The sequence below is a fragment of the Dendrobates tinctorius genome, unplaced genomic scaffold (assembly GCF_039654945.1).
Source record: "Dendrobates tinctorius isolate UK_male_01 unplaced genomic scaffold, ASM3965494v1 ptg000171l, whole genome shotgun sequence".
Taxonomy (NCBI): domain Eukaryota; kingdom Metazoa; phylum Chordata; class Amphibia; order Anura; family Dendrobatidae; genus Dendrobates; species Dendrobates tinctorius.
The window spans coordinates 24150053-24176613 of NW_027361838.1; the positions used below are offsets into that span (position 1 = coordinate 24150053).

Consider the following 26561-nt stretch of genomic DNA (forward strand, 5'->3'; position numbering starts at 1 on the left):
AGTCAACTTTCAATTACCTTTATTTCAAGTGACAGAAAAACCACAGGTGACCTTATGCAGATGTGGTGCAGATTTCACCTGCGTCAAATACTGAGCCATTCCTGACCGTGGGAACATACCCTTAGGGCAGGGGTCCCCAACCTGTAGCTCGGGAGCCACATGTGGCTCGTGGCCCCATGAATTGTGGCTCACAGCTGTCTTCCAGCTTGGTACATTAGCTCCAGGTCTAGCTAACAGGTAGGAGGAGCACATCTCAAAATGGTAAATTTTGTGAGTATGCACATTTACTGGTCTTCAAAGCTTTTATGTTTTATGGTATGCTGGAGACAGGATGATACTACCTGTTGGAGGAGGTGCCAATACTGAATGGGGGAATTGTGGGGCACACTGGATCTTGTTACACGGCTTCTGGGGGATTTCTGTGGAAAAGCTTTGGTTATCATTATACCAGTAATGGGGCCTCTGGTTGCCACTACTGTGAGGGAGCTAGATGTGGCTCGCGATCCTCTCAGAACTGCAGGTGGCTCGCTTAGGTCAGAAAGGTTGGGTGGGGACCACTGCCTTAGGGTATGTGCACACGTGGATTACCCTGCAGATTTTGCTAAATCTGCAGGTAAAATGACCTGCGTTTTACCTGTGGATTTAGTGCAGATTTTGTGTGGATTTCGCCTGTTTTTACACCTGCAGATTCCTATAATGGAGCAGGTGTAAAACACTGCGGAATCCACACAAAGTGACATGTTGTGAAAATAAACCCGCAGCGTTTATGCTGCAGATTTTTCCGCAGCATGGGCACAGTGGGGTTTTTTTTTTCCCATAGGATATAAAGGTACTGTACAACGCAGGAGATTCTGCTGCGGATCCACAGTAGAATCCGCAACGTGTGCACATACAGTTAGGTCCATATATAGTTGGACAGAGACAACATTTTTCTAATTTTGGTTCTAGACATTACCACAATGAATTTTAACCAAAACAATTCAGATGCAGTTGAAGTTCAGACTTTCAGCTTTCATTTGAGGGTATCCAACTTCTCCTTAACATGTGCCACCCTGTTTTTAAAGGGACCAAAAGTAATTGGACAATTGACTCCAAGGCTATTTCATGGACAGGTGTGGGCAATAATTTAGGCCTCAGCATAGTTGAAGCCGCCCCCCCCCGATGACAATTATGACACTCCACAGTGTCATAGAAGGGGCGGATCGAAGCAGAAAGTGCGCGTTTTTACCAACTATGCGCGCCCTATCTCGGCTCTCCGCCCCCTTCTCCCTCCTCACTCTCCCGGCGGCCATTTCTGACGCAGGTAAAGGGAGGAAATCAGCAGTAACACGCCAACTAGTCTCCGGGGGGCACAGGACTGTGGATCTTCGGCGCTGGACCTAGGAGCACACTGGTGGGGTAAGATCACAGCGTGGGCTCTTATGCTCGGCTGTGAATCTGGATCCCTGTAGGGCTCTCCTATAAGTTTCCCCTGCACATCCACCCCAGTACGGCTCTCGCATAGCCAGCCCTTCCGCCCTCAGCACTATGCCAGGCTCAAGGTACAAGAGAACCAGGCAGGACTGCTTTTATGCATTCTGCACAGCCTGCAAGACCACTCTCCCCAGTGGCAGCACGTTACCCCCACTGTCGGGACTATCCAGAATACTGGGTCAGAACCCCAAGAGGCTCCTACCAATGCTTCAGTAACTGCTACCACGCCGGAATGGGCTACCCAGATGTCGCAGTCTATGACACAGTCCTTAGATAACCTAACCTCCACGTTACTCCCAGGCTCTGCAGGGTCATGTCTCGGCTATGTCCGTTACCCAGCAAAGGGACAGCTCCACTCGGCCAGGCCGTTTCTGGCTCTCCCAGACGCAAGCGAGCCCACACGTCCTGTTCCTCTGCGTCATCCCAAAACACACGGTCATCCCCCTCCAGGGAGAGACACCGTAGCTCCAGGTCACCTAGACCGTCCCCTACCAGAGACAGACAACACATCTCCGCAGCAAACCCCACCTACAGAGGACCTCCGCCCCTGCTCACTCACCAGGGAACGCCTCAGCGATACCCAGGATTCGGAAGGCATCTGTGACTCCGAATCAGACGAGACTGAGAGGTTCCTAGTCCCTTGCCCTCCTAGCAATACAGCGCTAGTTGAAGACATAATTTCTTCTATCCATCGGGTGCTGGACATTTCCGATCCAACCCCGGAAGCCCCAGAACACAAAATTTGCTTTGAAGGTGTCCTGAACCCACCTAAGGTTTTCTCCAACCACCCGCAATTTCAGACGATCCTTACTAAGCAGTTTTCACAGCCTGAGAAGAAATTTACCAATCGCAAATATTTGGAGGCTAGGTACCCCTTCCCACAAAAGGACACCAAGCAGTGGACAGATCCACCTGAAGTGGACCCGCCAGGCTCTAGAATAGCAGCACAGACCCTACTTTCACTGCCAGATAGCTCAGCCCTCAGGGATGCAGCAGACCAGCAGGTAGAACGCTTGGCTTGTTCAGTTTTCGAAGCGGCAGGAGCCTCCCTGGCCCCCGCGTTCGCTTCAGTTTGGGCAGCCATGGCTATTCTAGCTTGGGCCAAAACACTGCAAGAGGGTCTCCAAGTTTCAAATCTCGGGCTCTCGGACCAAGCAGTTCAAATAGTGGTAGCAGATTACATGCTTCATGCAGCCCTGGACTCCGCAAGAGGTGTAGCAGGGATAGCAGCTAACGCCATCACAATTCGGCGTATCCTCTGCGGGAATGGAAAGCGGATGCGGCCTCAAAGAAGTCCCTCACGCATCTTCCTTACCTTTAGTGGACGGCTTTTTGGTGAAAAGTTGGACACAATGATATCCAACGCCACTGGGGGGTAAGAGCACCTCTCTCCCTCAACTAAAACCTAAACGCGCGTTTAAACTGCGTAACCAAACACGATTCCGATCCTTTTGTAATTCTTCGGGCTGGTCAGTCTCGCGCCCAGCACAAAATCGTAACCGCTCCCCACGCAGGGACAACCCACGTGCGGCACAGAGGCCGGAAAGGACCTGGCAGTCGAAAGCAGGCCAAGCGAAGCCCAAGGGAGGAAAACATAAAAATTTCACTTCATCATGACTCACGAACTCCGGAAGACACCCCACCGGTAGGCAGGTGACTTCTACTCTTTCAGCAAGTCTGGCTGCCTATTACAGAAGACAGGTGGGTCAGGGAAATAGTGTCTTCCGGATACAAGATAGCGTTCACTTCCAGTTCACCAAACAGGTTCTTCCTTTCTGTCCCACCAAAACCGCCAGACAAGGCTCGTGCCTTCCACCAAGCGGTCTCCTCTCTCCTTCAAGCAGGAGTCGTACCCGTGACCGAACACTTCCGAGGGTTCTACTCCAATCTATTCGTAGTCCCCAAGAAAGGAGGCAGCATCCGGCCCACACTAGACCTAAAACAGCTCAACAAATACGGACGGGTCCGGCTTTTTCGCATGGAGTCCCTTCGGTCCATCATTGCGTCCATGGAGCAAGGAGAATATCTCGCCTCCATAGACATACAAGACGCATACCTGCATATACCAATTGCTCCCGCCCATCAAAGATTTCTCAGGTTCGCGATCAACCAGGACCACTACCAGTTCGTGGCACTCCGGACTTGCCACGGCTCCCAGAACGTTTACCAAGATCATGGCAGCCACCATGGACGTTCTACACTCCAGAGGCATTGTAGTCGTTCCATACCTGGACGACCTTCTCATCAAGACTTCCACCTTCAAGGACTGTGAGGTCAGCGTCTCAATCACAATCGACACTCTGAGTCGCTTGGGCTGGTTAGTCAACTTACAAAAGTCATCGACTACCCCGAGTCAGTCCCTGACCTTTCTGGGGATGCTATTCGACACCTCCAGGGGTCTGGTGCTCCTTCCCAGGGACAAGGTACTGGCTCTCCGTCTGGGAGTTCGCATACTCTGCAATCCTCCCCAATCTCTCCGGTTTGCCATGAGAGTCCTTGGCAGGATGGCAGCAGCAATGGAGGCGGTACCATTTGCCCAGTTTCACCTCAGGCCTCTTCAACTAGCCATCCTCAAGTCTTGGGACAGGAAACCCTTCTCCCTCGACAGAGTTCCGGTTGACATTGTCAACCAGGAGGGCCCTACACTGGTGGCTCAAGCCAATTTCGCTTGCGAGAGGAAAATCATTTCTCTCAGGTCAATGGAAGATCTTGACCACCAATGCAAGCCTGACAGGTTTGGGTGCGGTGCACCTACATCACAGGGCACAAGGCAAGTGGTAACCAGTGGAAGCGACCTTGCCCATCAATATCCTGGAAATTCGGGCCATCTTCCTGGCACTGAGAGCTTTTCATCACTTGCTGGCAGCCTCTCACATACGGATACAGTCGACAATGCCACGGTGGTGGCATATGTGAATCACCAAGGCGAGACCCGCAGTGCCCAGGCGATGAGAGAAGTGGCACATATCCTCCACTGGGCGGAAGATACGAGGTCGGTACTCAGCAGGAGTGGACTCGGGGGAGTGGTCTCTCCATCCCGAAATTTTTCACCAGATCTGCCATCGTTGGGGACTCCGGACGTGGACCTAATGGCATCCCATTTCAATGCCAAGGTCTCCAATTTCATGGCCAGGACACGCGATCCGCGGTCGCTCGGAGCGGATGCCCTGGTTCAGGACTGGACCCAGTTCCAGCTTCTGTACATTTTTCCACCCCTCCCCCTGATCTCCAGGGTCATGAGGGAGTTCCAACCATCCTGATCGTGCCGGACTGGCCCAGACGTACATGGTACGCCGACATAGTATAACTTACAGCAGACGCCCCCTGGCGTCTCCCCGACCTGTCACAAGGTCCGTTCTACCATCAGAACTCAGGGGCTCTCAATTTGACGGTGTGGCCCTTGAAACCTGGGTTCTAACCCAGGCAGGGCTCTCACCAGATGTCATTACGACCATGATCAGGGCAAGGAAGCCAGCCTCCGCCAAGATTTATTACCGTACCTTAAGAGCTTTCTTTGCCTGGTGCGAATCTCGCGGACAGGTCCCATTCCCGTATTCCCTCCCGAAGGTACTCGGTTTTCTTCAATCGGGCCTGGATGCCAGACTATCCCTAGGCTCGCTTAACAGCCAGGTGTCAGCGCTTTCAGTGCTTTTCCAAAGGCGCATTGCTAACAAGCCGCAAGTAAGGACCTTTCTCCAGGGAGTTTCCCCGATTAGTTCCTCCCTACAGACGTCCACTGGGAACGTGGGACCTCAACCTGGTCCTGACAGCATTGCAGGCACCACCTTTCGAACCCCTTAAGGAAGTCCCGCTCTGCATTCTGTCGCAGAAGGTGTTTTTTCTGGTGGCAATCACCTCGCTACGCAGGGTGTCTGAATTGTCAGCACTCTCCTGCAGACGGCCTTTCCTAGCCTTCCACCAGGACAAGGTGGTTCTCCGCACAGTACCATCCTTCCGAAGGTTCTTCCACCTCAAAGAGGAAATTTCGCTGCCATCCCTTTGTCCAGTTCCGGTTTATACAGTGGAGAAGGCTCTGCATACGCTTGAGCTCGTCAGAGCATTGCGTGTATACGTGTCTAGGACTGCACCATTCCGGAAGTCTGATTCCCTTTTCCTTCTTCTGGAAGGCGTTCGCAAGGGTCTGCCGGCTTCCAAAGCTACTCTTGCCAGGTGGATCAAGTCCACCATACAAGAGGCTTACCGGCTGAACAATTCTCTTCCGGCCGGTATCACGGCACACTCTACGTGGGCAGTAGGGGCCTCCTGGGCCATTCGGCACAACAAGTGTGTAAGGCGGCCACTTGGACTAGCCTACACACGTTTATGAAACACTACAGTAGGAAACCAGGATGGATGAACACAGAACTTAAGCACATGCTAAAAAGGAAGAAAAAAATGTTTATAAAATGGAAAGAGGGAGGCATATCTAAAGAAGAATATAATGCTGTCTGCAGAACCTGCAGGGCACAAATCAGATTATCTAAAGCTGAAAATGAACTGAGGCTTGCAAGAGATGTCAAAAGCAATAATAAAGGATTTTGGGGATATGTCAAAAGTAAAAGAAAAGTCAAAGATGCTACAGGATTTTTACAGGATGAAAATGATGAAATGGTAAGACAGGATGTTGAGAAGGCTGAACTTTTAAATTCCTATTTTGCATCTGTTTTCTCTCAGAAAGGAAATGCAACATCAACTGTTATTCACTGTCCTATTAAGGGAATAGAAGAATCCAGGATATCTATAAACAGAAAGATAGTGAGGAAACACTTAGCTAACCTAAATGAATTCAAGTCTCCAGGTCCAGATGAATTACACCCCAGAGTACTGAAGGAGATAGCAGAAGAAATTTTTGAACCCCTCTCCATAATCTTTGAAAATTCTTGGAGAACAGGAGAAGTGCCAGAAGACTGGAGAAGAGCAAATGTTGTTCCTATCTTCAAAAAGGGGAAGAAGGTGGACCCAGGCAACTATAGGCCGGTGAGTCTGACTTCTATACCAGGAAAGATCTTTGAACAAATTATTAAACAACATGTATGTCAATACCTGGATAAGAATGAAGTGATTAAACAGAGTCAGCATGGGTTTCTAACTAATAAGTCATGTCAGACTAACTTAATTTCCTTCTATGACGGTATCACTGATTGGGTGGATCAAGGAAATGCTGTAGATATAGTATATCTTGACTTCAGCAAAGCATTTGACAAAGTCTCTCATACAATCCTTATTGAAAAAATGACTAAGTATGGAATGGACAAGGCAACTGTTAGGTGGATTCATAACTGGCTTAGTGATCGGACCCAAAGAGTGGTCGTAAATGGCTGCACATCCAGTTGGAAGAATGTCTCAAGTGGGGTACCACAGGGCTCTGTCCTGGGCCCTGTATTGTTCAACATCTTTATCAACGATTTAGATGAAGGAATTGAGGGTAAACTGATTAAATTTGCTGATGACACAAAGCTAGGAGGGATAGCTAATACTAGAGAAGAGAGAGAGAGGATTCAAAAAGATTTAAATAAACTGGAGAAGTGGGCAGCAACTAACAGAATGGTTTTTAACAGGGAGAAATGCAAAGTACTACATCTGGGCAATAAAAATGAAAAAAGCATATATAGAATGGGAGGAATAGGGCTAAGTGACAGCACATGTGAAAAAGACTTGGGTATACTAATAGATCACAGACTGAATATGAGTCAACAGTGTGATGCAGCAGCAAAAAAGGCAAATGAAATTCTAGGATGTATTAACAGAAGCATACAGTCTAGATCACGTGAAGTCATTATTTCCCTCTACTCCTCTTTGGTCAGACCTCATCTGGAATATTGTGTCCAGTTTTGGGCACCACATTTTAAAAAAGACATCAACAAACTGGAGCAAGTTCAGAAAAGAGCGACCAGAATGGTGACCAGTCTGCAAACCCTGTCTTATGAGGAAAGGTTGCAGGATTTGGGAATGTTTAGTTTGCAAAAGAGAAGACTGAGAGGAGACTTAATAGCTGTCTACAAATATCTAAAGGGCTGTCACATTGTAGAAGGATCAACTTTATTCTCATTTGCACAAGGAAAGACTAGAAGCAATGGGATGAAACTGAATGGGAAGAGACACAGATTAGATATTAGAAAAAACTTTTTGACAGTTAGAGTGATCAATGAGTGGAACAGGCTGCCACGAGAAGTGGTGAGTTCTCCTTCAATGGAAGTCTTCAAACAGAGGCTGGACAGACATCTGACTGGGATGATTTAGCGAATCCTGCTTTGAGCAGGGGGTTGGACCAGATGGCCCAGGAGGTCCCTTCCAACTCTACGATTCTACAGTGTTCATACCCAGTCCTCAGCGGATGCGAGCCTGGGTAGACTGGTTCTGCAGGCGACAGTGCCCCAAGTTTAGGGACCTGCTAGCACAATATTCGTCCATTGCTTCCCACCCAGGGACTGCTTTGGGACGTCCCATGGTTCTGTGTCCCCCAATGAGGCGACAGAGTAAAGGAGATTTGTGTACTCACCGTAAAATCTCTTTCTCTTAGCCTCTAATTGGGGGACACAGCTCCCACCCAGTTGCCCTTACGGGCCGTTGTTACGGTTGAATTCTCATATTGTTTCTTGAGCTTGTACATAGTAGCCTTCTTACAGGCATGGTTATGTCGTTTCTGTTATGCTCCTCCTAATGCTTTTGCACAAAACTGGAGTAGCCGCTGATGCCGACCAGGGGTGTATACTGCAGAGGAGCCATAGTTAATCTTTTTCAGATTATGCATAATGTCGCCTCCTAGTGGACAGCAGCATAACACCCATGGTTCTGTGTCCCCCAATTAGAGGCTAAGAGAGATATTACGGTGAGTACACAAAAACCTCCTTTTTATTTAATCTGTACAATTACTTTTGCTCCCTTTAAAAACAGGGTGGCACATGTTAAGGAGCTGAAATTCCTAAACCCTTTATCCAATTTTAATGTGGCTACCCTCAAATGAAAGCTGAAAGTCTGAACTTCAACTGCACCTGAATTGTTTTGTTTAAAATTCATTGTGGTCATGTCTAGAACCAAAATTAGAAAAATGGTGTCTCTGTCCAAACATATATGGACCTAACTGTACCTTAGAGTAAGCTCTTCCATCCCAAGTGGTCCAAAGAAAAAAAAACAGAAAACCTATTTGGTATACGCATGTTTTGTTTTTTTATTTCTTTTTGGGTGACTTGATACAACTGTATGGCAACTATAGCTGTATGGTACAGGTATCCATTTAGCAGACACCTTGAGCTATTCATGGCTTATTCCATTTTAATGCATCTGTTTAATAGTTAAGTCATCTGTAAACTGTGATCCCATGAAATGTGAGCTAACAATACGTTTGTGACAGGGCTGTGGAGTCGGTAAGCCAAACCTGCGACTCAGACTCCTCAATTTCCCTGACTCCGACTCCCACATATATTGCTTATATTTAAGTGAAAAATTTATTGTAGTACAATGTGAACCTCAGACATTTAATCATTTTTATGATCCAATAATCAAGATATTTAGATAGAACAGAATATATATTGGTGTACTACCCGGTTTTCATTCTTTTTGGTACAGATATGATATGGATAGACAGATATGGATAGACAGATATGGATAGACAGATATGGATAGACAGATATGGATAGACAGATATGGATAGACAGATATGGATAGACAGATATGGATAGACAGATATGGATAGACAGATATGGATAGACAGATATGGATAGACAGAGCAGATTTCTAATCTGCTTTTGCTATTGAAAACATTATCTATGAGCTCAAAAACCTTTCAGGTGATGCGGTTTTTTAAAAAGCTGATCTGCTTTTGCAACTGAAAAATGTATCCTCAACGCAGGAAAAACGCTGTGTGTGAATGTAGCCTTAGATCAGGAATATAACAGCCATTTATAGGACATTTCATAACTTTCCCAAACGCCTATGAAAAAATATTCAGCACATCCTGCATTGAATTACTGTACCCAATTTATTATATATTTTAGGAGTCGGAGTCGGTCCATTTTATACCGACTCCACCAAAATGAGCACCGACTCCACGACTCCGACTCCACAGCCCTGGTTTGTGATATGGATCCCATAAGTCATCAGATGCCATTGTTGGGCATCACTCAATCTCCTTTTTATTGTGTCAATTGGAGACGTTTCTTAGCTTATACAGTGGTGCTTGAGAATTTGACCGCTTCAGAAATTTCCATATTTCAGGAGAAATTTCGACTTAAAGCTGCATCAGATTTTCACACAAGTCATAAAAATTAAGAAATCAAATAAAGAAAATTAGTAACATATATTAGACTGTGTTATATTCTAATTGAGGAAAATGATCCAATAGCACATGGCTGCGTGTATGTGAACTTTTGCTTTCAGTATCTGGTGTGATCCCCTTGTGCAGTAAAACTGCATGTAAGGCTGTGTACCCACTTAAGCGTTTTTTTCGCGTTTAAGCTTTTCTACCGCCAAAAACGCTTACAAGAAGCATCCCATTCATTTTAATGAATTCTGCACTTTTTGTGCATATTGATGAGTTTTTTTCCGCGAAAAAAACGCATCGCTGTAAACGCAGCATGCTCATTAATTTCACGGAAAAATCCGCATTTCTAACTATATTCTATGAGACTGGGGATACTCCAGGAAAAAAACGCACGGGAAAAAAAAGTGTGTTTCCTGGGAAGGAGTCCGGTTTTTAGTCAGGAATTTTCTGCATACGTGGGTACATAGCCTAAATGTTTCTGGTAATTGGTGATTAGTCCTGCACACTGGCTTGGAGGAACTTTAGCCCAGCTAACACTTATCTTGGTGAAGAAAAAAGGACCCAGCATATAAAGCGCACACCCAAGGCAATAAAGTATGTGACCAATACATATAAATGTTATTGAGAGACAAACAGGTATATAGAATAAAAACATTTAAAAAGGAAGGCACACCCCCAAATGTCCCAAACAGATCTAATAATAAATGCTGATAGGCAAAGACCACTTATGGAAAATTACACAAAAATTCACCAAAATGTACATAATACATAGGGCATGACCCAACAACCCCGAATCTGGGCGTCCCCAGAGAAATGTAGCTATTTACTCAAAATATTTATATTTATAGATAGACCAAAATGTACTATAAGCAAGGTGACCATCCATTATAAGAATAGAGGGGATATACCAACACTCACTCCGGAAGACCCCATAAGATCTGAGGAGCCCTGATATAGGAGGGAACCATCCAATATGAGGATGGTTAGGAGATCTAGACCCAAATAGAATATTGAGGGCAAGAAAGAAAAAAAAAAAAAAATTGGAGATAAATGCCACAGTATATAGTAGAAAGTAAAGAAATGGTCACCATAAAGAGTAGTCTAAATGGAACGTCGGGGGTCAAGTCGTCACGAAAAGGTGGTCCCAGGACAGGGGAGGTGATGGTCCCAGGACCACCCTTTCCTGATGACCTGACCCCCGACGTTCCATTTGGAGTACTCTTTATGGTGACCATGTCTTTACTTTCTACTATATACTGTGGCATTTATCTCCAATAGTTTTTTTTTTTCTTTCTTGCCCTCACTATATCAGGGCTATTTACAGGGCTCCTCAGATCTTATGGGGTCTTCCGGAGTGAGTGTTGGTATGATATCCCCCTCTATTCTTATAACGGATGGTCACCTTGCTTATAGTACCTTTTGGTCTATCTATAAATATAAATATTTTGAGTAAATAGCTACATTTCTCTGGGGACGCCTAGATTCAGGGTTGTTGGGTCGTGCCCTATGTATTATGTACATTTTGGTGAATTCTGGGTAATTTTCCATAAGTGGTCTTTGCCTATCAGCATTTATTATTAGATCTGTTTGGGACATTTGGGGGTGTGCCTTCCTTTTTAAAGGTTTTTATTCTGTATACCTGTTTGTCCGTCAATAAAATTTACATGTATTGGTCACATACTTTATTGCCTTGAGTGTGCGCTTTATATGCTGGGTCCTTTTTTCTTCTTTTGTTGATCATTGCTTTTGCATTGTGCAGCACCCCTCATTTATTTTCAATATTATTCTCCTGCCCCTTAGTAGTGCTCCCTAACCTCCTTTTTTCATGTAACACTTATCTTGGTTGGCACTGGTTAGATATATGGAAAACTTAACTGGTTCACAAACTTTCAAGCACCAAGGATACTAACAATGTGAACCAAGCCTAGACCAACAAATGGTTTTGTTTTTGTTTTTTTTCGCTTAAACCATTTATGGCACAGACTTTACGCAACAGGATTAACATCAACATAAGTCTACAAAAATGTAATAAATCATGCATTGGCTCCATAATTTACATATCCCAGGTAGAAATTGTAAGATGAGTATCACTTTTGCAGTATACAAGTGACCCTGCTAGACATTTTATAATTTAAAGAGAACCTATCATGTGAAATAACTTAATCTGCAGGTTCATAGCGTTCTGCCACAGTGTGGCCCCTGCACTGAGAGCCCCACTGCTGGGGGGAAATAAACTTTATTCTCCCAGGCAGCATTCGGCTTCCAATCATAGGGGTGGTCCTGGCTCGGTTTTAGTCATCGTGTCCCAGTACTGACCGACAGCCCTTTGTAATGTTGAGCCAACTTTAAGTCCGCGCAGGGAGAGTGGTTACAGTGGCTGCTCTCTATGCACAGAGCAGTAACTAAAACTCTGTGCCGGTTCCGCATGGTGTCAACCCCATATCTGCAGGTTAATAGTGTTATTTCACATCACAGGCTCCCTTTAATTCGGTTTTCTCGTTTGCAGACAAGTTGTCCTGTAAAGAATTTTCTTGAGGGGGGGAAAAAAAAAAATATAACTTTATTTACGCTCCCCAGGTCAGGCACTGAGTCTCTGCTGCAACGATGGCACAGCAACGGCACTGCGTCCGTGAGCTCAGTGGTTCATGCGTGTTTACATGCCCACAGCTGCTACACTCCGTTATTGGTAATGAACGCTGGGCAGATTCAGCGATGAACCCAAGTAGCGTGCGTAAAGCAGATTTTTTTTTAACATCAAAGTGTGCCTGGGGATTCAATTTTATAGAAAACCCCATTAATATAAGTTTATTAGTCATAATAGACTTGTGGAAATGATAAAATGCTGAACAAAAAGTAAACAATTTTTGCTCCCATTTTTCATGAGCTGAACTCAGAAAAAGTCTTAAATCTTTATGTACACAAAAGGCCTTTTTCTCTGTTGTTCACAACTTTGCCTAAATCTATGTTGGTGAGCACATCTCTGCCACCTGACCGATGAGAAATATCAAGATGATTAGATAGTGTGATTATTGCACAGGTGGGCTGCCACAATAAAAGACCACTGTAAAATGTGCAGTTTAACACAACGCCACAAGTTTTGAAGGATCGTGCTCTTGGCATTTTGGCTGCAGGAACGTCCACCAATGCTGTTGCCTGTGAATTGAATGTTCACTTTGTCTACCATAAGTCATCTCCAAAAGGCGTTTCAGAGAATTTGGCAGTACATCCAACTGTTATGGGTAGGCGTATGTTATGGGTGCATTTTATTGATGCCATTTTGAATGCACAGAGATACAGTAATGAGATCCTGAGGCCTCATGTTGCAAGGATCTGTACACAATTCCTGGAAGCTGATAAAATCTAAGTTCTTGCACGGCCAGAACACTCAAGGGACATGTTACCCATGTAGCATGCTTGGTTTGCTCTGGATCGGCAAATACAACAGCATATTGTCCTGTCCATATCCTGCAACCTCAAAGTCACGGGGATGAGTGGACCAACATTCCACAGGGCACAATCAACTCTATGCAAAGGAGATGCGTTGTACTGCGTGAGGCCAGAGGTGGTAGATACCGACCGGTTTTCTGATCCCTCCCCCAAAATGCGCCTTATTCAAGTAGCATTGCACCTTAATACTCAGCACAATCTACTAGAAAACACTTCAAAGAAAACAGAGCAGAAAGGGGTATTTAATGAAAAAATAAATTCCTAAAAACATTTTTTTGCTTTTTTTAGTTTGACAGTATTATGAAACTAAGTGATGTATCTCTATTAATCAGTTTGAGTATGGGCTGTAATCCATGGACTGGCCCACTGGTATTCTGACCTGATCTCAGGTAGGGAAATAAGACACTGTTAAAGACGCACACCCATCAAAAATGTTTTCATAATATATTGCAGTCATCATATTATACAGCACCGTGTACTTATGATTGTTCATTTTGCCTTTCTACCAACTCAATTCTTCTGTTTTTCCATTATGTCTATGATATGGCATGACTAAAAGCTGAATCCTTCAAAGCGCCATGTAGAAACAGGTCAGTTTTTCCTGTATGACTCATCAGTCACGGCAAAAGTCAGGGGGGAGGAGTGGAGCAGCTGCATCAGTATTGGAGAGGAATGATTTCTGCAGTGACTAGAAATTTTGTTTCTAAATAGAGCAGAGAAAACAGGAATTAGCTGGGTAGAAAGACAAAATGAGCAACTGTAAGTACACTGTTAAATGGTATGATGACTGCAATATATTAAAGGGAATCTGTCACCCCATTTTAGCGCTATAAGCAGGGACCACCGCCATCAGGGGCATATCTACAGCAAGGAGGACATCATCGTATGAAGATGGGAGGCGCCGGACCACGATACCCACCGCACCCCAGTGAGTATAATCTAACTCTTTTTTCTTATCTTTCAGGTTTCATTGGGGGCTTATCTACAGCATTACAGAATGCTGTAGTTAAGCCCCTGATGGCGGTGCCGGCAGCTGATTGGGGTGACAGATCCCCTTTAAGGGGGATAAAAACTGATGGAAAGAGACCCATGCTTGGATTGAGATTATATGGCGGTCTGAATTTGTTTTATTTTCCAATAATCTTTATTGGGAAATTTATATGAATATTAACAAACACAGAAAAGAAAAGGAGAAACAAGGGATGAGGGAGGGAAAAGCAGGTAATACAATAGAGAACTTGAAGAGTAAAATAATTCTTATGACCAATACCTTTACAAAAGCATAGAAAATGTCAATATAATTCACAATATGCAATATAATTTCAAAGCATTGAAGGTCCATTATATATCATAATGGAATAAGATCTGAATTTGTTTTAAAGCTTTCACATTATCAGCAGTGCATGCTTACCATATGTGCTAGGAAAGCTTCCAGCACATGCAGCAGGTGAAATAATATTTTCTAAGTAAATATATTTCAAAAGGTGGTAAAGAAATAAGAAACCATATATGTCCATACATTAATATAATAACGATAAAAGACAGGAAAAAAAAAGTATTGAGCACATGAAGAAAGAGTTGCAAAAAGCCATAGAAAGTCATGGCACCAACTGAACTCTCAGTAATTAGAAAACAATTCTGCCACTTAGCTGAACCAGCTGATATTATTTTTCACTGACGGCCTATAAAAAGGTGCCACACAAGAAACATCTCATGATGGGTAGAACGAGTGAGCTGCCTCAAGACCATTGTGGCCTTCTTATTGCAAAATATACTGCTGGCATAGGTTATAGAATCATTTTTAAATTACTGAAGGTTCCAGTGAGCACTGTTGGGGCCATAATCCGGAAATGGAAAGAACATCATTCCACCATAAACTGGCCACAACAGGTACTCCCACGACAGATTTGACACAGGAGTGAAAATTATCAGAGTTGTCCAAGAGCCAAGATCACCTGTGGAAAGCTACAGAAAGACCTGGAAACACCAGATATTTTATTTGAATAAATTGTAAGTATTGCACTATACCTCCATGGTCTGTATGCACGCTCACAACATAAGACGCTATTGCTGAACAAAAATCATGTTCAAGCGTTTTTTAAGTTTGCTCAACATTTTGTCTTGTGAAATACTGGGAGAATATAATCTGGTCAGGTGAGACCAAAACTGAACTCTTTCAATTCCATAATGCACACCAAATTCGGAGGGCCTAAAGGCTCCATCTATCACTCCAAAAAACACCATACCAACAGTGAACTTTGGAGGTGTGAACAGCATGGTGTGGGGCTGTTTTTTAGCATATATGAAGCTTACCAGTTCAATAATTGAAGGAAGTATGAATGGATACACGCACAGGAGACAGTCTTGATAAAATCTGCCATCTACCAGGATGATGAAGATGAAACGAGGATCCCAAACCCACACGCAAGGAAACGTAATTGGTTTAAGAAAATAAAACTGCTAGAATGGCAAAATTTCTGGCAAGAAGTCAGTACATCATTACTCACACTTGCTCAGGATTTGAGAAAAGCACAAGAAGGCTAAGGGTATGTTTCCACATTCCATACCTGCACCGCTTTTAATGCAGCGGATATCCGCTCCATCCAAAGTGCTGCCGGATTTTGTATGCGCGGTGATTCCGCATGTGTTCAATGAACACATGCGGCCATGGCTGGATTGTAATATTTCATCAAATTTCAATGATGAAATATTACTATCGCTCTGGCTGTTTCACGTGAAACAGCCAATCAGTGCAATCGTAGCCACGGGGAGGTAAAGTCACCCCCCTGGGGTGAAGCACAAAGCCTCCTGTATCTGCGAGTTGGGCGACCTTTCAGTGACCCCAGTCACCCGATCCGCAGGAGGGTGATCTCCCCATGACACAGCATATGGCGTGACAGGTCGGATTGGCACCGACTTTCATGACACATACTCTGTCACAGGTCGGGAAGGGGTTAAAAGCTGAGCTGTGATTGGTTGCAAGGAAAACTGTTGCTCATAGCAACCCATCACTAAGCATCTTTCATTTCACCAGAGCTGTTTAATAGATGAAAGCTGAGCAGTGATTGGTTGCTATGAGCAACAGTTTTCCCACTCCACAACACCTTAGCAGACACTGACTGATCATTCCTGGAAACATAAGCGCCCATCGATTGTCTGCTCCCCCAGATAGGAGCAGACAGCACAAGAAAGAAATGAATTCCCCCCCCCCCCCCCCCCGTGCCCATATACCCATCACACATCCTCCATCCCATAGGCACATCATCTCTCTTAAAGGGATCTCCGGTATGGAAGTTAGGGCAAATCCCTCAGCGCTCTGATTCTGACCCCAGGCTTCTATTAAAGGGAACAGTGGTATGGAAGTCAGGGCAAATCCATCCAGCGCTTTGGTTTTGACCCCAGGCCTCTCTTAAAAGGGATCCTCGGTATGGAATTTAGGACCATTCCACTCAGTGCTGTGGTACTGACCCCAGGGTCGCTTAAAGGGATCATTGGTATGGAAGTTAGGGTAATTCCACTAAGCACTCTGGTTCTGACCCCAGGCCTCTCTTAAAGGGATCCCCGGTATGAAAGTTAGGACCGTTCCACTCAGATCTGTAGTTCTGACTCCAGGGCCTCTTAAAGGGATCCCGGTACGGAAGTGAGGGCAAATCCACTCTGCGCTTTGATACTGACCCCAGGCCTCTCTTAAAAGGGATCTCCGGTATGGAAGTTAGGGCAAATTCCTCAGTGCTCAGATTCTGACCCCAGGCTTCTATTAAAGGAATCATTGGTATGGAAGTCAGGGCAAATCCATCCAGCGCTTTGGTTCTGACCCTAGGCTCTCTTAAAGGGATCTCTTGCAAGGAAGTTAGGGCAAACCCCTCAGCGCTCTGATTCTGACCCCAGGATTCTCTTAAAGGGATCATTGGTATGGAAGTTAGGACAATTCCACTCAGAGTTCTGGTTCTGACCCCAGGCCCCTCTTAAAGGGATCCCCGGTATGGAAGTGAGGGCAAATCCACTCTGCGCTTTGGTTCTGACGCCAGGCCTCTCAAAGGGATCCCCAGTATGGAAGTTAGGACCGTTCCACTCAGCGCTCTGGTTCTGACCCCAGGCTGACAGGATGATGTGGGATATTAGTGGTAGTTGTCCTGTGGCTTTGACGGGATGATGTGGGATATTAGTGGTAGTAGTCTGGTAGCTCTGGCTGACGGGATGATGTGGGATATTAGGAGTAGTAGTCCGGTGGCTTTGACGGGATGATGTGGGATGTTAATGGTAGTACGGTAGCTCTGGCTGACGGGATGATGTGGGATATTAGGGGTAGTAGTCCGGTGGCTCTGGCTGACGGGATGATGTGGGACAATAGGGGTAGTAGTCCAGTGGCTCTGGCTGACGGGATGATGTGGGATATTATAGTGAATGTGGCTATGCGGAGTGGGCGGGGCTCTACACTCAGCTAATATATCATTACAATTGGTTATAACAGTAGTTACTATGCCCTGGCAACGCCTGGCTCTTCAGCTAGTTTATTAATAAAATTGACATGTTGCGGTCTAGAAATACGCAGCGTTTACTGACCGTAGAAACCTACCCTTACATAGCAACCTTAATGGCCATCACTCAAAAAAAAAAAAAAAATACAACCAAGGTCCTGGTCAAATTAGGTCTAGATCACATACACCTTTTTAGGGGTGGGGGGCAGTGTGACTTTTTTTTACCAGACCACTTAAATATAATCCTTTTGTTTTGGAGGAAAAGTCACCATGACACATTCCCATGTAGCATGCAAATGTAGGAAAGGAAACTATCCCATTACTTGGTTTGAGTTATTTTCACTCCGCTCGCCACAATTTTTATGTAATGTACTTACTTTTATTGGGAGGGTTATTACAATGTTTCAACTTAACACTTTTTCAAAATATCATTTTTTATAACAAAACAAGCTTCTATTAACCTAAACTATATGTGATCATGTACAGTAGTGTTAAAAAAATATGAATTAATTACAAAATCTTTATACTAGTTTTTATTTCCATGCATTGGGAACATTGCACACTGTTTTCTGATTCAAAACCTGAAGAGAAATGTATATAATTTACAGAAAATAAAAAATGAACATTGGGCTGTTCTAAAAAAAATAGCAGTGTCTGCATTTGTCTTTACAAACTCACAATACTATTTTGTGGATTTAGTATTCCTGGGAATCACTAACATATTTAGTTGTATAGCCACAGTTTTTTTTTTTAACTGCTTCACATCTACAGTATGTTGCATAGAGTCAACCATCTTCTGGCACCTGTCAACTGTTATTCCAATCCAGGGTGCTTGGACTACATGCCACAATTTTTTGGCATTTGGTGGCGTTGCCTCAAAAATGGAATTTTTGATGTCACCCTACAAGTGTTCTATCCGATTAAGGTCCGGGGATTGGGCTGGCCACTCCGTAAACTCAATTTTGTTGGACTGAAACCAAGATTTTACTCGTTTACTGGGGTGTTTAGGGTCGTTGTCTTGTTGAAACACCCATTTCAAGGGCATAACCTCTTCAGCGTAAGGCAACATGACCTCTTCAAGTATTTTAATATATGCATATTGGTCCATGATCCCTGGTATGCGTTAAATACGTCTGGCACCATAGTATGAGAAACATTCCCATATCATGATGCTTGTACCACCATGCTTCACTGCCTTCAGAGTGTACTGTGGCTTGAATGGAGAGTTTGTGGGTCGTCTGAGGAACTGTCTGCGGCCCTTGGACCCAAAAAGAGCAATTTTATTTTCATCAGTTCACAATTTTTCCCTTTAGGTCAGTTGATGTGTACTTTTGCAAATTGTATCTGCGTCAGTACATGTGTTTTGTTTTTAACAGTGGGACTTTCAGGGGACTTCTTGAGATTAGCTTCACACAGGCGTCTTCTGTCACAGTACTCACAGGTAACATAGTAACAGTTTTGAAGGCTGAAGGAAGACCTTATGTCCATTTAGTTCAGATAATTTTTAGTGCAGTTGTTCTGCATTGTTGATCCTGGGGAAGGCAAAAAAACCCACAGAGTAGCAGCCAATTTTCTCCATAGGGAAAAAAATTCCTTCCCCTAAGCTGGGTCAACCATCTACCTATAATATTCTGTTATTCGTAACCTTCTATACTGTTACTCACAAGAAAAGCATCCATTCCTTTCTTAAATTCATTCAGTGAGTTGACCATCACCACTTCCTCGGGAAGAGAATTCCAGAACCTCACTGCTCTTACCGTGAAGAACCCTCTTCTATGCTGGTGCAGAAATTCTTTCCTCCAAACGAAGAGAATGCCCCCTTGTTCTTGTCACAGTCCTTGGTACAAACAGTTCATTGGAGATATCTCTGTATTGCCCTCCGATATACTTGTACATATATATTAGGTCTCCCCTAAGTCTTCTCTTTTCTAGAGTAAATAGACCTAATTTTGATAACCTTTCTGGGTATTGTAGTGAACCAACTCAATTTATCACTTTAGTAGCCCACCTTTGAACCCTTTCAAGCTCAGTAATGTCTTTCTTGAGCACCGGCGTCCAAAATTGCACACAATACTCCATGTGTGGTCTGACGAGTGATTTGTACAGAGGGAGAATTATGTTTTGATCTCGTGTTCCCAGAAATCTTCTAATGCATCCCATGACCCTATTTGCTTTGGTGGCAGCTGCCTGACACTGGGCACTCCAATTTAGCTTCTTATTGACTAAGATGCCTAAGTCTTTTTCCATGTCTGATTTCCCCAGCAGTTTCCCATTTAGTAAGTAATTATATCATGTTTCTCCTTCCCATGTGCATAACCTTACACTTATCTGTGTTAAACCTCATTTGCCATTTTTCAGCCCAATTCTCCAATTTACTCAAATCTGTCTGTAGTTGCAATCTGTCCTCCTTTGCGTTAACTACCTTACATAGCTTTGTATCATCTGCAAATACGATATTTTACTGTGTAAGCCATCCACTAGATCATTAATATATGAAATAGTAGGGGGCCCAATACAGAACCCTGTGGTACCCCAATAGTAACCCTGGCCCAATCTGAGTATGCACCATTAATAACCACTCTTTGTTTTCTATCACTAAGCCAGCTACCTACCCATCTACACACATTTTCCACAGCCCAAGCTTTCTCATCTTACTTACCAATCTTTTATGTGGGACAGTGTCAAATGCTTTAGAGAAGTGGAGATAAATGACATCCAATGATTCTCCTTGGTCCATTTGAGAGCTTACATCCTCATAGAAGCTTATCAGGTTAGTTTGACAGGAGCAATCCTTCATAAATCCATGTTGATATGGAGTTAAACATTTATTAACATTGAGATATTCCATAATGGTATCCCTTAGAAACCCTTCAAAAATTTTACCCACAACAGATGTTAAGCTTACCGGCCTATAGTTTCCAGGTTCCTTTTTACACCCCTTTTTGAATATTGGTACCACATTTGCTTGCCGCCAATCAAAAGGAACAGACCCTGTTTCTATAGAGTCTTTAAATATAAGGAATAGAGGCCTGTCTATCACATTACTTAACTCCCTTAATACCCGAGGGTGAATGCCATCAGGGCCTGGTGATTTGTCAATTTTAATCTTACTAAGGCGGTTCTGCACTTCTTCCTGGGTTAGGCAGGTAATACTTAATGGGGAGTTTACATTATCACTGCATTTCCCCTGGCAAATCCTTTTCCTGTGTGAACACTAAAGAAAAAAGTATTTAAAACATTTGCTTTTCCCACATCGCTCTCTATGATTTCACCCTCATTGTTCTTTAAAGGGCCGAAACCATCAATTTTAATCTTTTTACTGTTTATATAATTAAAGAATAGTTTGGGGTTTGTTTTACTTTCCTTAGCAATGAGTCTCTCAGTTTCCACTTTTGCTAAATGTATTTGATTTTTTACACATTTTATTTTTTTCTCTATAACTTTTTAATGCTTCTTCATTGCCTTCTTGTTTTAGCTTCCTAAATGCCTTGTTCTTGTTATTTATTGCCCTTTTTACATCCTTATTTAGCCACATTGGTGTTCTCCTGTTCCTAGCCCTTTTATTTCTGTACGGTATGGCTAGCTCGCAGTGGGTGAGTAAAACTGATTTAAATATTTCCCATTTATTTTCTGTTCCTGCTCCTATTTTTGAGGACATTGTCCCAATCAATTCGGCGAAGGTCCTCTCTAAGCTGATCAAACTTTGCTTTCCTGAAATTCAGCGTTTTCGTAACCCCCTTCCAGGGCACCTTACTGAAGGACAAGTGGAATTTTATTATATTGTGGTCACTGTTCCCTAGGTGCCCATTGACTCGTACTTCATAGAATCGTAGAGTTGGAAGGGACCTCCTGGGCAATCTGGTCCAACCCCCTGCTCAAAGCAGGATTCGGTAAATCATCCCAGTCAGATGTCTGTCCAGCCTCTGTTTGAAGACTTCCATTGAAGGAGAACTCACCACTTCTCGTGGCAGCTTGTTCCACTCATTGATCACTCTAACTGTCAAAAAGTTTTTCTAATATCTAATCTGTGTCTCCTCCCATTCAGTTTCATCCCATTGCTTCTAGTCTTTCCTTGTGCAAATGAGAATAAAGTTGATCCTTCTACAATGTGACAGCCCTTTAGATATTTGTAGACAGCTATTCTATCTGGCTTGTTGCTTAAAATTAAGTCCAGAAGGGCTGTTCCTCTAGTTGGGCCCTGCACAAGTCTCAAGGTAACTTGAGACTGTGTTTGATCATCCTGAAGCTGATCATTGGCTGAGCCTTTAGCCATAAAAGGTCATTGCTAAAGAAGTTGGCTATTCACAGAGTGCTGTATCCAAACATATTAATGGAAAGTTGAGTGGAAGGAAAAAGTGTGGTAGAAAAAGGTGCACAAGCAACCGGGATAACCGCAGCCATGAAAGGATTGTTGAGAAAAGGCCATTCAAAAATTTGGGGAGATTCACAAGGAGTGGACTGCTGCTGGAGTCATTGCTCCAAGATTCTAATTTTGTGAGAAGCTTCTGTATACTGGGACCTTTTCTTTGAGAAAACCATGTTAGTGATGCACATTGCATGACTAACAAGACATTGGGGGCAGTTTAATACACAAAAATGACATGCTGCATTACCCTCTGTGGCAGGTGTGCCAGTGATCAGTGTATATTACTACCATACCTTCCAGTAGGAGACTATGCAGGACTATGAATCAACTTGTTGTACAGCCATATATACATGCACTCATTGTGCATTTTCTCATCGATCCGTATTTAGAATATATTTTACTGCCCTTGTTTCCTTTCTGCCCTCTTGTTTGTTGCATTTATTATTTTTCCCCTGTGAACATACATACAGGTTTTTTCAGACTATAAGACGCACCGGACCATAAGACTCACCCCAAATTTTCAGAAAAAAGGGGAAAAAAATTAAAGCCTCTCCTGATATCTCAATCTACACATACGCCACCTCCGGCGGCCATTTTCCTGGAAACCAGTGCATTACAGCAATTGAATGCAATGTTACACAGGATCACAAATGTTTCCGCATAGCACAAGACGCACTTACCAGACCTTGTTTTGATTTCAATGTGCCTGAATTGTTTTACAGCAAAATTGCAGCAGTAAATTGTTGGGTTTTTTTTGTTGTTTTTTTTTTTTTACACTTGTCGTTGTGTGAACCCAGCCTTACGTTGCACCAGCATACGTAGTGAGGGAGTGGTGCCCGAGTCACCACAGTGATATAGGGCTGGCTGTGCCAGAAACAAGATAATCATTTTGCACCCCCTACCCTGTCAGAGCCCCTATCATCAGTCCAGTACTTGACCCACTTATCTTCCAAACACATTTATTGTACTTTAAAAGGAAATACAGATGTGTGTTATAGTTTGCCTTTCGGCCTTTAATATTTTGTATATTTTGCTGAAATCTAATATTTTAAAAACAGTGTTCTCATTCTTATAATTGTGTAATTCTGGAATTATATTTTAATTCCAAACACATTACAACTAACAGATGTATTTTTTTTCATAAATTTTATTGCACATCAGTACATATTACAAGCAACAATTCATTATATTAGAAAAATTATATCCAGAACCAACCCACCCCATCTACAGCAGAGGAAAAAAAAAAAAAAAAATCAGGTTATTATATATTTACCAACAAAAGAAAAATGGTGCAATGAAGTCTCCTAAAAAATAATGAATTTAAAAACACTAAAAATACTTAATAGGTAAAAAAGCAGAGTAACACAATGGAGGATCACATGTCCTGACAAAGCGCGGGACCACTACAATCTTTCCTACTATACGACGTACGTACTTCACTATTCCTTATTTTCAGAACATTTAGCTCCCCACTAGGGTATAACAGTCATTGGTAAATCTATATCATCTACAATTTATAGGCACTGGAAAGCATATTTAGTTACCAAGTATTATATATTCTTTAGTGTACGTCTTTCTATAGATGTGGTCCTCCATTGTGTTACTCTCGACCTTTTTTCTTTGTTGGTAATTATCTCATAACAGGTGTGTCTCAGCTGAATATATATATTCTATGCACCAATATGTTCAGTTTTGTAGGTTATGTGTCATGAGAGAGATTGGGGGAAGCTCGCCTCTGAAGTTAGACATCCCATATTTCCCACAGCAGCCTCTGCTCTTAAAGGGAATCTGCCACCCCTTTTTTTCGACTATGAGCTGCCGGCACCGACATCAGGGGCCTATCTACAGCATTCTGTAATGCTGTAAGATAAGCCCCCCGATGTAACCTGAAAGATAAGAAAAAAAAGTTATTATACGAACCGGGGGGGGGGCGGTCTGGTCTTGGTCCGATGGGTGTTGCGGTCCGGCGCCTCCCATCTTCATACGATGCCGTCCTTTCCTTCCTGTCGTGGCTCCTGCACAGGCGCACTGCTCTGCCCTGTTGAGGGCAGAGCAGAGTCCTGCAGTGTGCAGGCGCCGGAACTCTCCTGGCGCCTGCGTACTGCAGGACTCTGTTCTGCCCTCAACAGGGCAGAGCAGTGCGCCTGCGCAGGAGCCACGACAGGAAGGAAAGGACGGCATCGTATGAAGATGGGAGGCGCCGGACCGCAACACCCATCGGACCGGACCGCCCCCCCGGTGAGTATAATCTAACTTTTTTTTTTCTTATCTTTCAGGTTACATCGGGGGCTTATCTACAGCAATTTGTGTGTGACGCATCAGCACTAAATCTAAGTTGATGAAGAAAAATGACGTGCTTAGTGAAAGGAAGTCACATGCTTAGACTGCACACAGGTGGCCTTCTTTTCACTTTGGCTGTGTTCACACGTTCAGGATTTAGTTTTTTTCGCGTTTTTCCGCTGCAAAACTCTTTAAAAACGCATACGTTAAGCATCCTATTAGAATGAAATCCACAATTTGTGTGCCCATGATGCGTTTTTTTCCGCAAAAAAAACGCACTGTGGAAAAAACCGCAGCATGTTCATTAATTTTGCAGAAAATCTGCGGATTTCATTGTATCAGGATGCTCCGGAAAAAAAAAACGCGAAAAATGCTCAAAAAAGCGATAAAAACCATGAATAAAAAATAGAAAATTTCCTGGGAAGGAGTCTGGATTTTCTCAGGAAATTTCTGCATAAGTGTCACATGGTCTGTTAGTATATACACACACCATTTCTAAAAGGCCATAGAGGCTACAACACCATTAAGCAAGAAGCACCACTAACCAAACACCATGAAGACCAAGGAGATCTCCAAATAAGGCTGGTTTCACATTAGCGCTTTTTAAGCGCACGCACGGCCGGGGTAGCTCCGCCCCCGAGCCGGCTCTCTGCCCGGCGTGCCCGCCCCTTGCTTGTAGCGCCGCCTCCTAGCGCACAGCGGCGCCTGCGATCGGCGCACCCTATCTTTAGCATAGGGTGCGCAGATCGTGCGCTAGTTGCGCTTTGACCTGCGCTGCGCACTTTTGACGGTGCGCCGTGCGCGCCAAAATCAAACTTTTCGGATTTTGGCGCGCACGGCGCACCGTCAAAAGTGCGCAGCGCAACTAGCGCACGATCTGCGCACCCTATGCTAAAGATAGGGTGCGCCGATCGCAGGCGCCGCTGTGCGCTAGGAGGCGGCGCTACAAGCAAGGGGCGGGCACGCCGGGCAGAGAGCCGGCTCGGGGGCGGAGCTACCCCCGGCCGTGCGTGCGCTTAAAAAGTGCTAATGTGAAACCAGCCTAAGTCAGGGACAAAGTTGTTGAGAAGTACAAGTTAGGGTTGGGCTATAAAAATGTCCCAATCTCTGATCATCCCCCAAAGCACTATCAAATCAATTATCATCAAATGGAAAAGATACCACAACAAACCTGCCAAAAGAGGGCCACCCACCAAAACTCTCAGCCTGGGCAAGGGGGGCATTACAGAGGTAGCACAGAGACCAAATGTAACTCTGAAGGAGCTGCAGAGTTCCCAAGCAGAGACTGGAGTATCTGTCCATAAGACAACAGTAAGGGTATGTGCACAAGTAGTTTTTAAGGCTGTGCGGATTTTGTTGAAAAATCCGCAGGTAAATCCTATTAGCCTGCAGTTTTGCCCTGCGGTTGCACACCTCAGAATGGATAAGGTGTGAAACAGCAGCGGAATCCGCACAAAGAATTGACATACTGCGGATTGTAACCCGCAGCAGATCCGCGCTGAAAAATCTGCAGCATGTGCACAGCATTTTTCAGTTTACCATTGAAAACAATGATACTGTACAACGCACCTAAATCTGCTCCGGACCCACAGGGCCAAAACCGCTGTGGATCCGCAGCAGAATCCGCACCGTGTGCACCTAGCCTAAGGCTGGTTTCACATTAGCGTTCGGCTGAGCTGCGGACGGCTGCGTACTTCCTCCGTTAAGCTCCACCTGCTTTCGCACTTCCATTTAGCTCCGCCTACTTCTGCATGCATCCTGCGTACCCATATTTAACACTGGGCACACAGGACATGCGGATGTATGCAGATGCGTCGTTTTGACGTGCCCGCCGAACGCACAAAAACACAAGTATAGACACAGAGGGCTATAAAATGCATAAAGCGTGTGAGAACATGATACAAGGTCCTTGGTTATGAAGAAAATTTTGAATGGGCAACACAGGGATAGTTAGATAAATATGCTGAGGCGATAGGCCAGTCTGAAGAAGTGCGTTTTTAGGGCACGCTTAAAACTGTGGGTATTGGGGATTAATCGAATTATCCTGGGTAGTGCATTCCAAAGAATTGGCGCAGCACACGAGAAGTCTTGGAGGCGGGAGTGGGATGTTCAGATTATTGGGGATGTTAACCTTAGGTCATTAGCAGAATGGAGGGCATGGGTAGGGTGGTAGACTGACACGAGGGAGGAGATGTAGGGTGGTGATGAACCGTGGAGTGCTTTGTGGGTGAAAGTGATAAGTTTATATTGAACTCAG

At 44.1% G+C, this 26561-nt stretch overlaps 1 protein-coding gene across 10 annotated transcripts in view; it reads right to left on the reverse strand.

Moving 5' to 3' along the window:
• MPPE1 (metallophosphoesterase 1) overlaps nt 1-26561 on the reverse strand; it is a 111699-nt gene that overhangs the window by 10517 nt on the left and 74621 nt on the right. The window contains exon 10 of one of the 10 annotated variants that reach the window (XM_073550983.1): nt 13403-13883. The exons of the other annotated variants lie outside the window; for them this stretch is intronic. Coding sequence (XP_073407084.1) covers nt 13869-13883 — 15 coding nt within the window. The 3' untranslated portion in view covers nt 13403-13868. Of the gene's footprint in view, nt 1-13402; nt 13884-26561 lie in introns of those variants that run through there. 10 annotated transcript variants of the gene reach the window in all.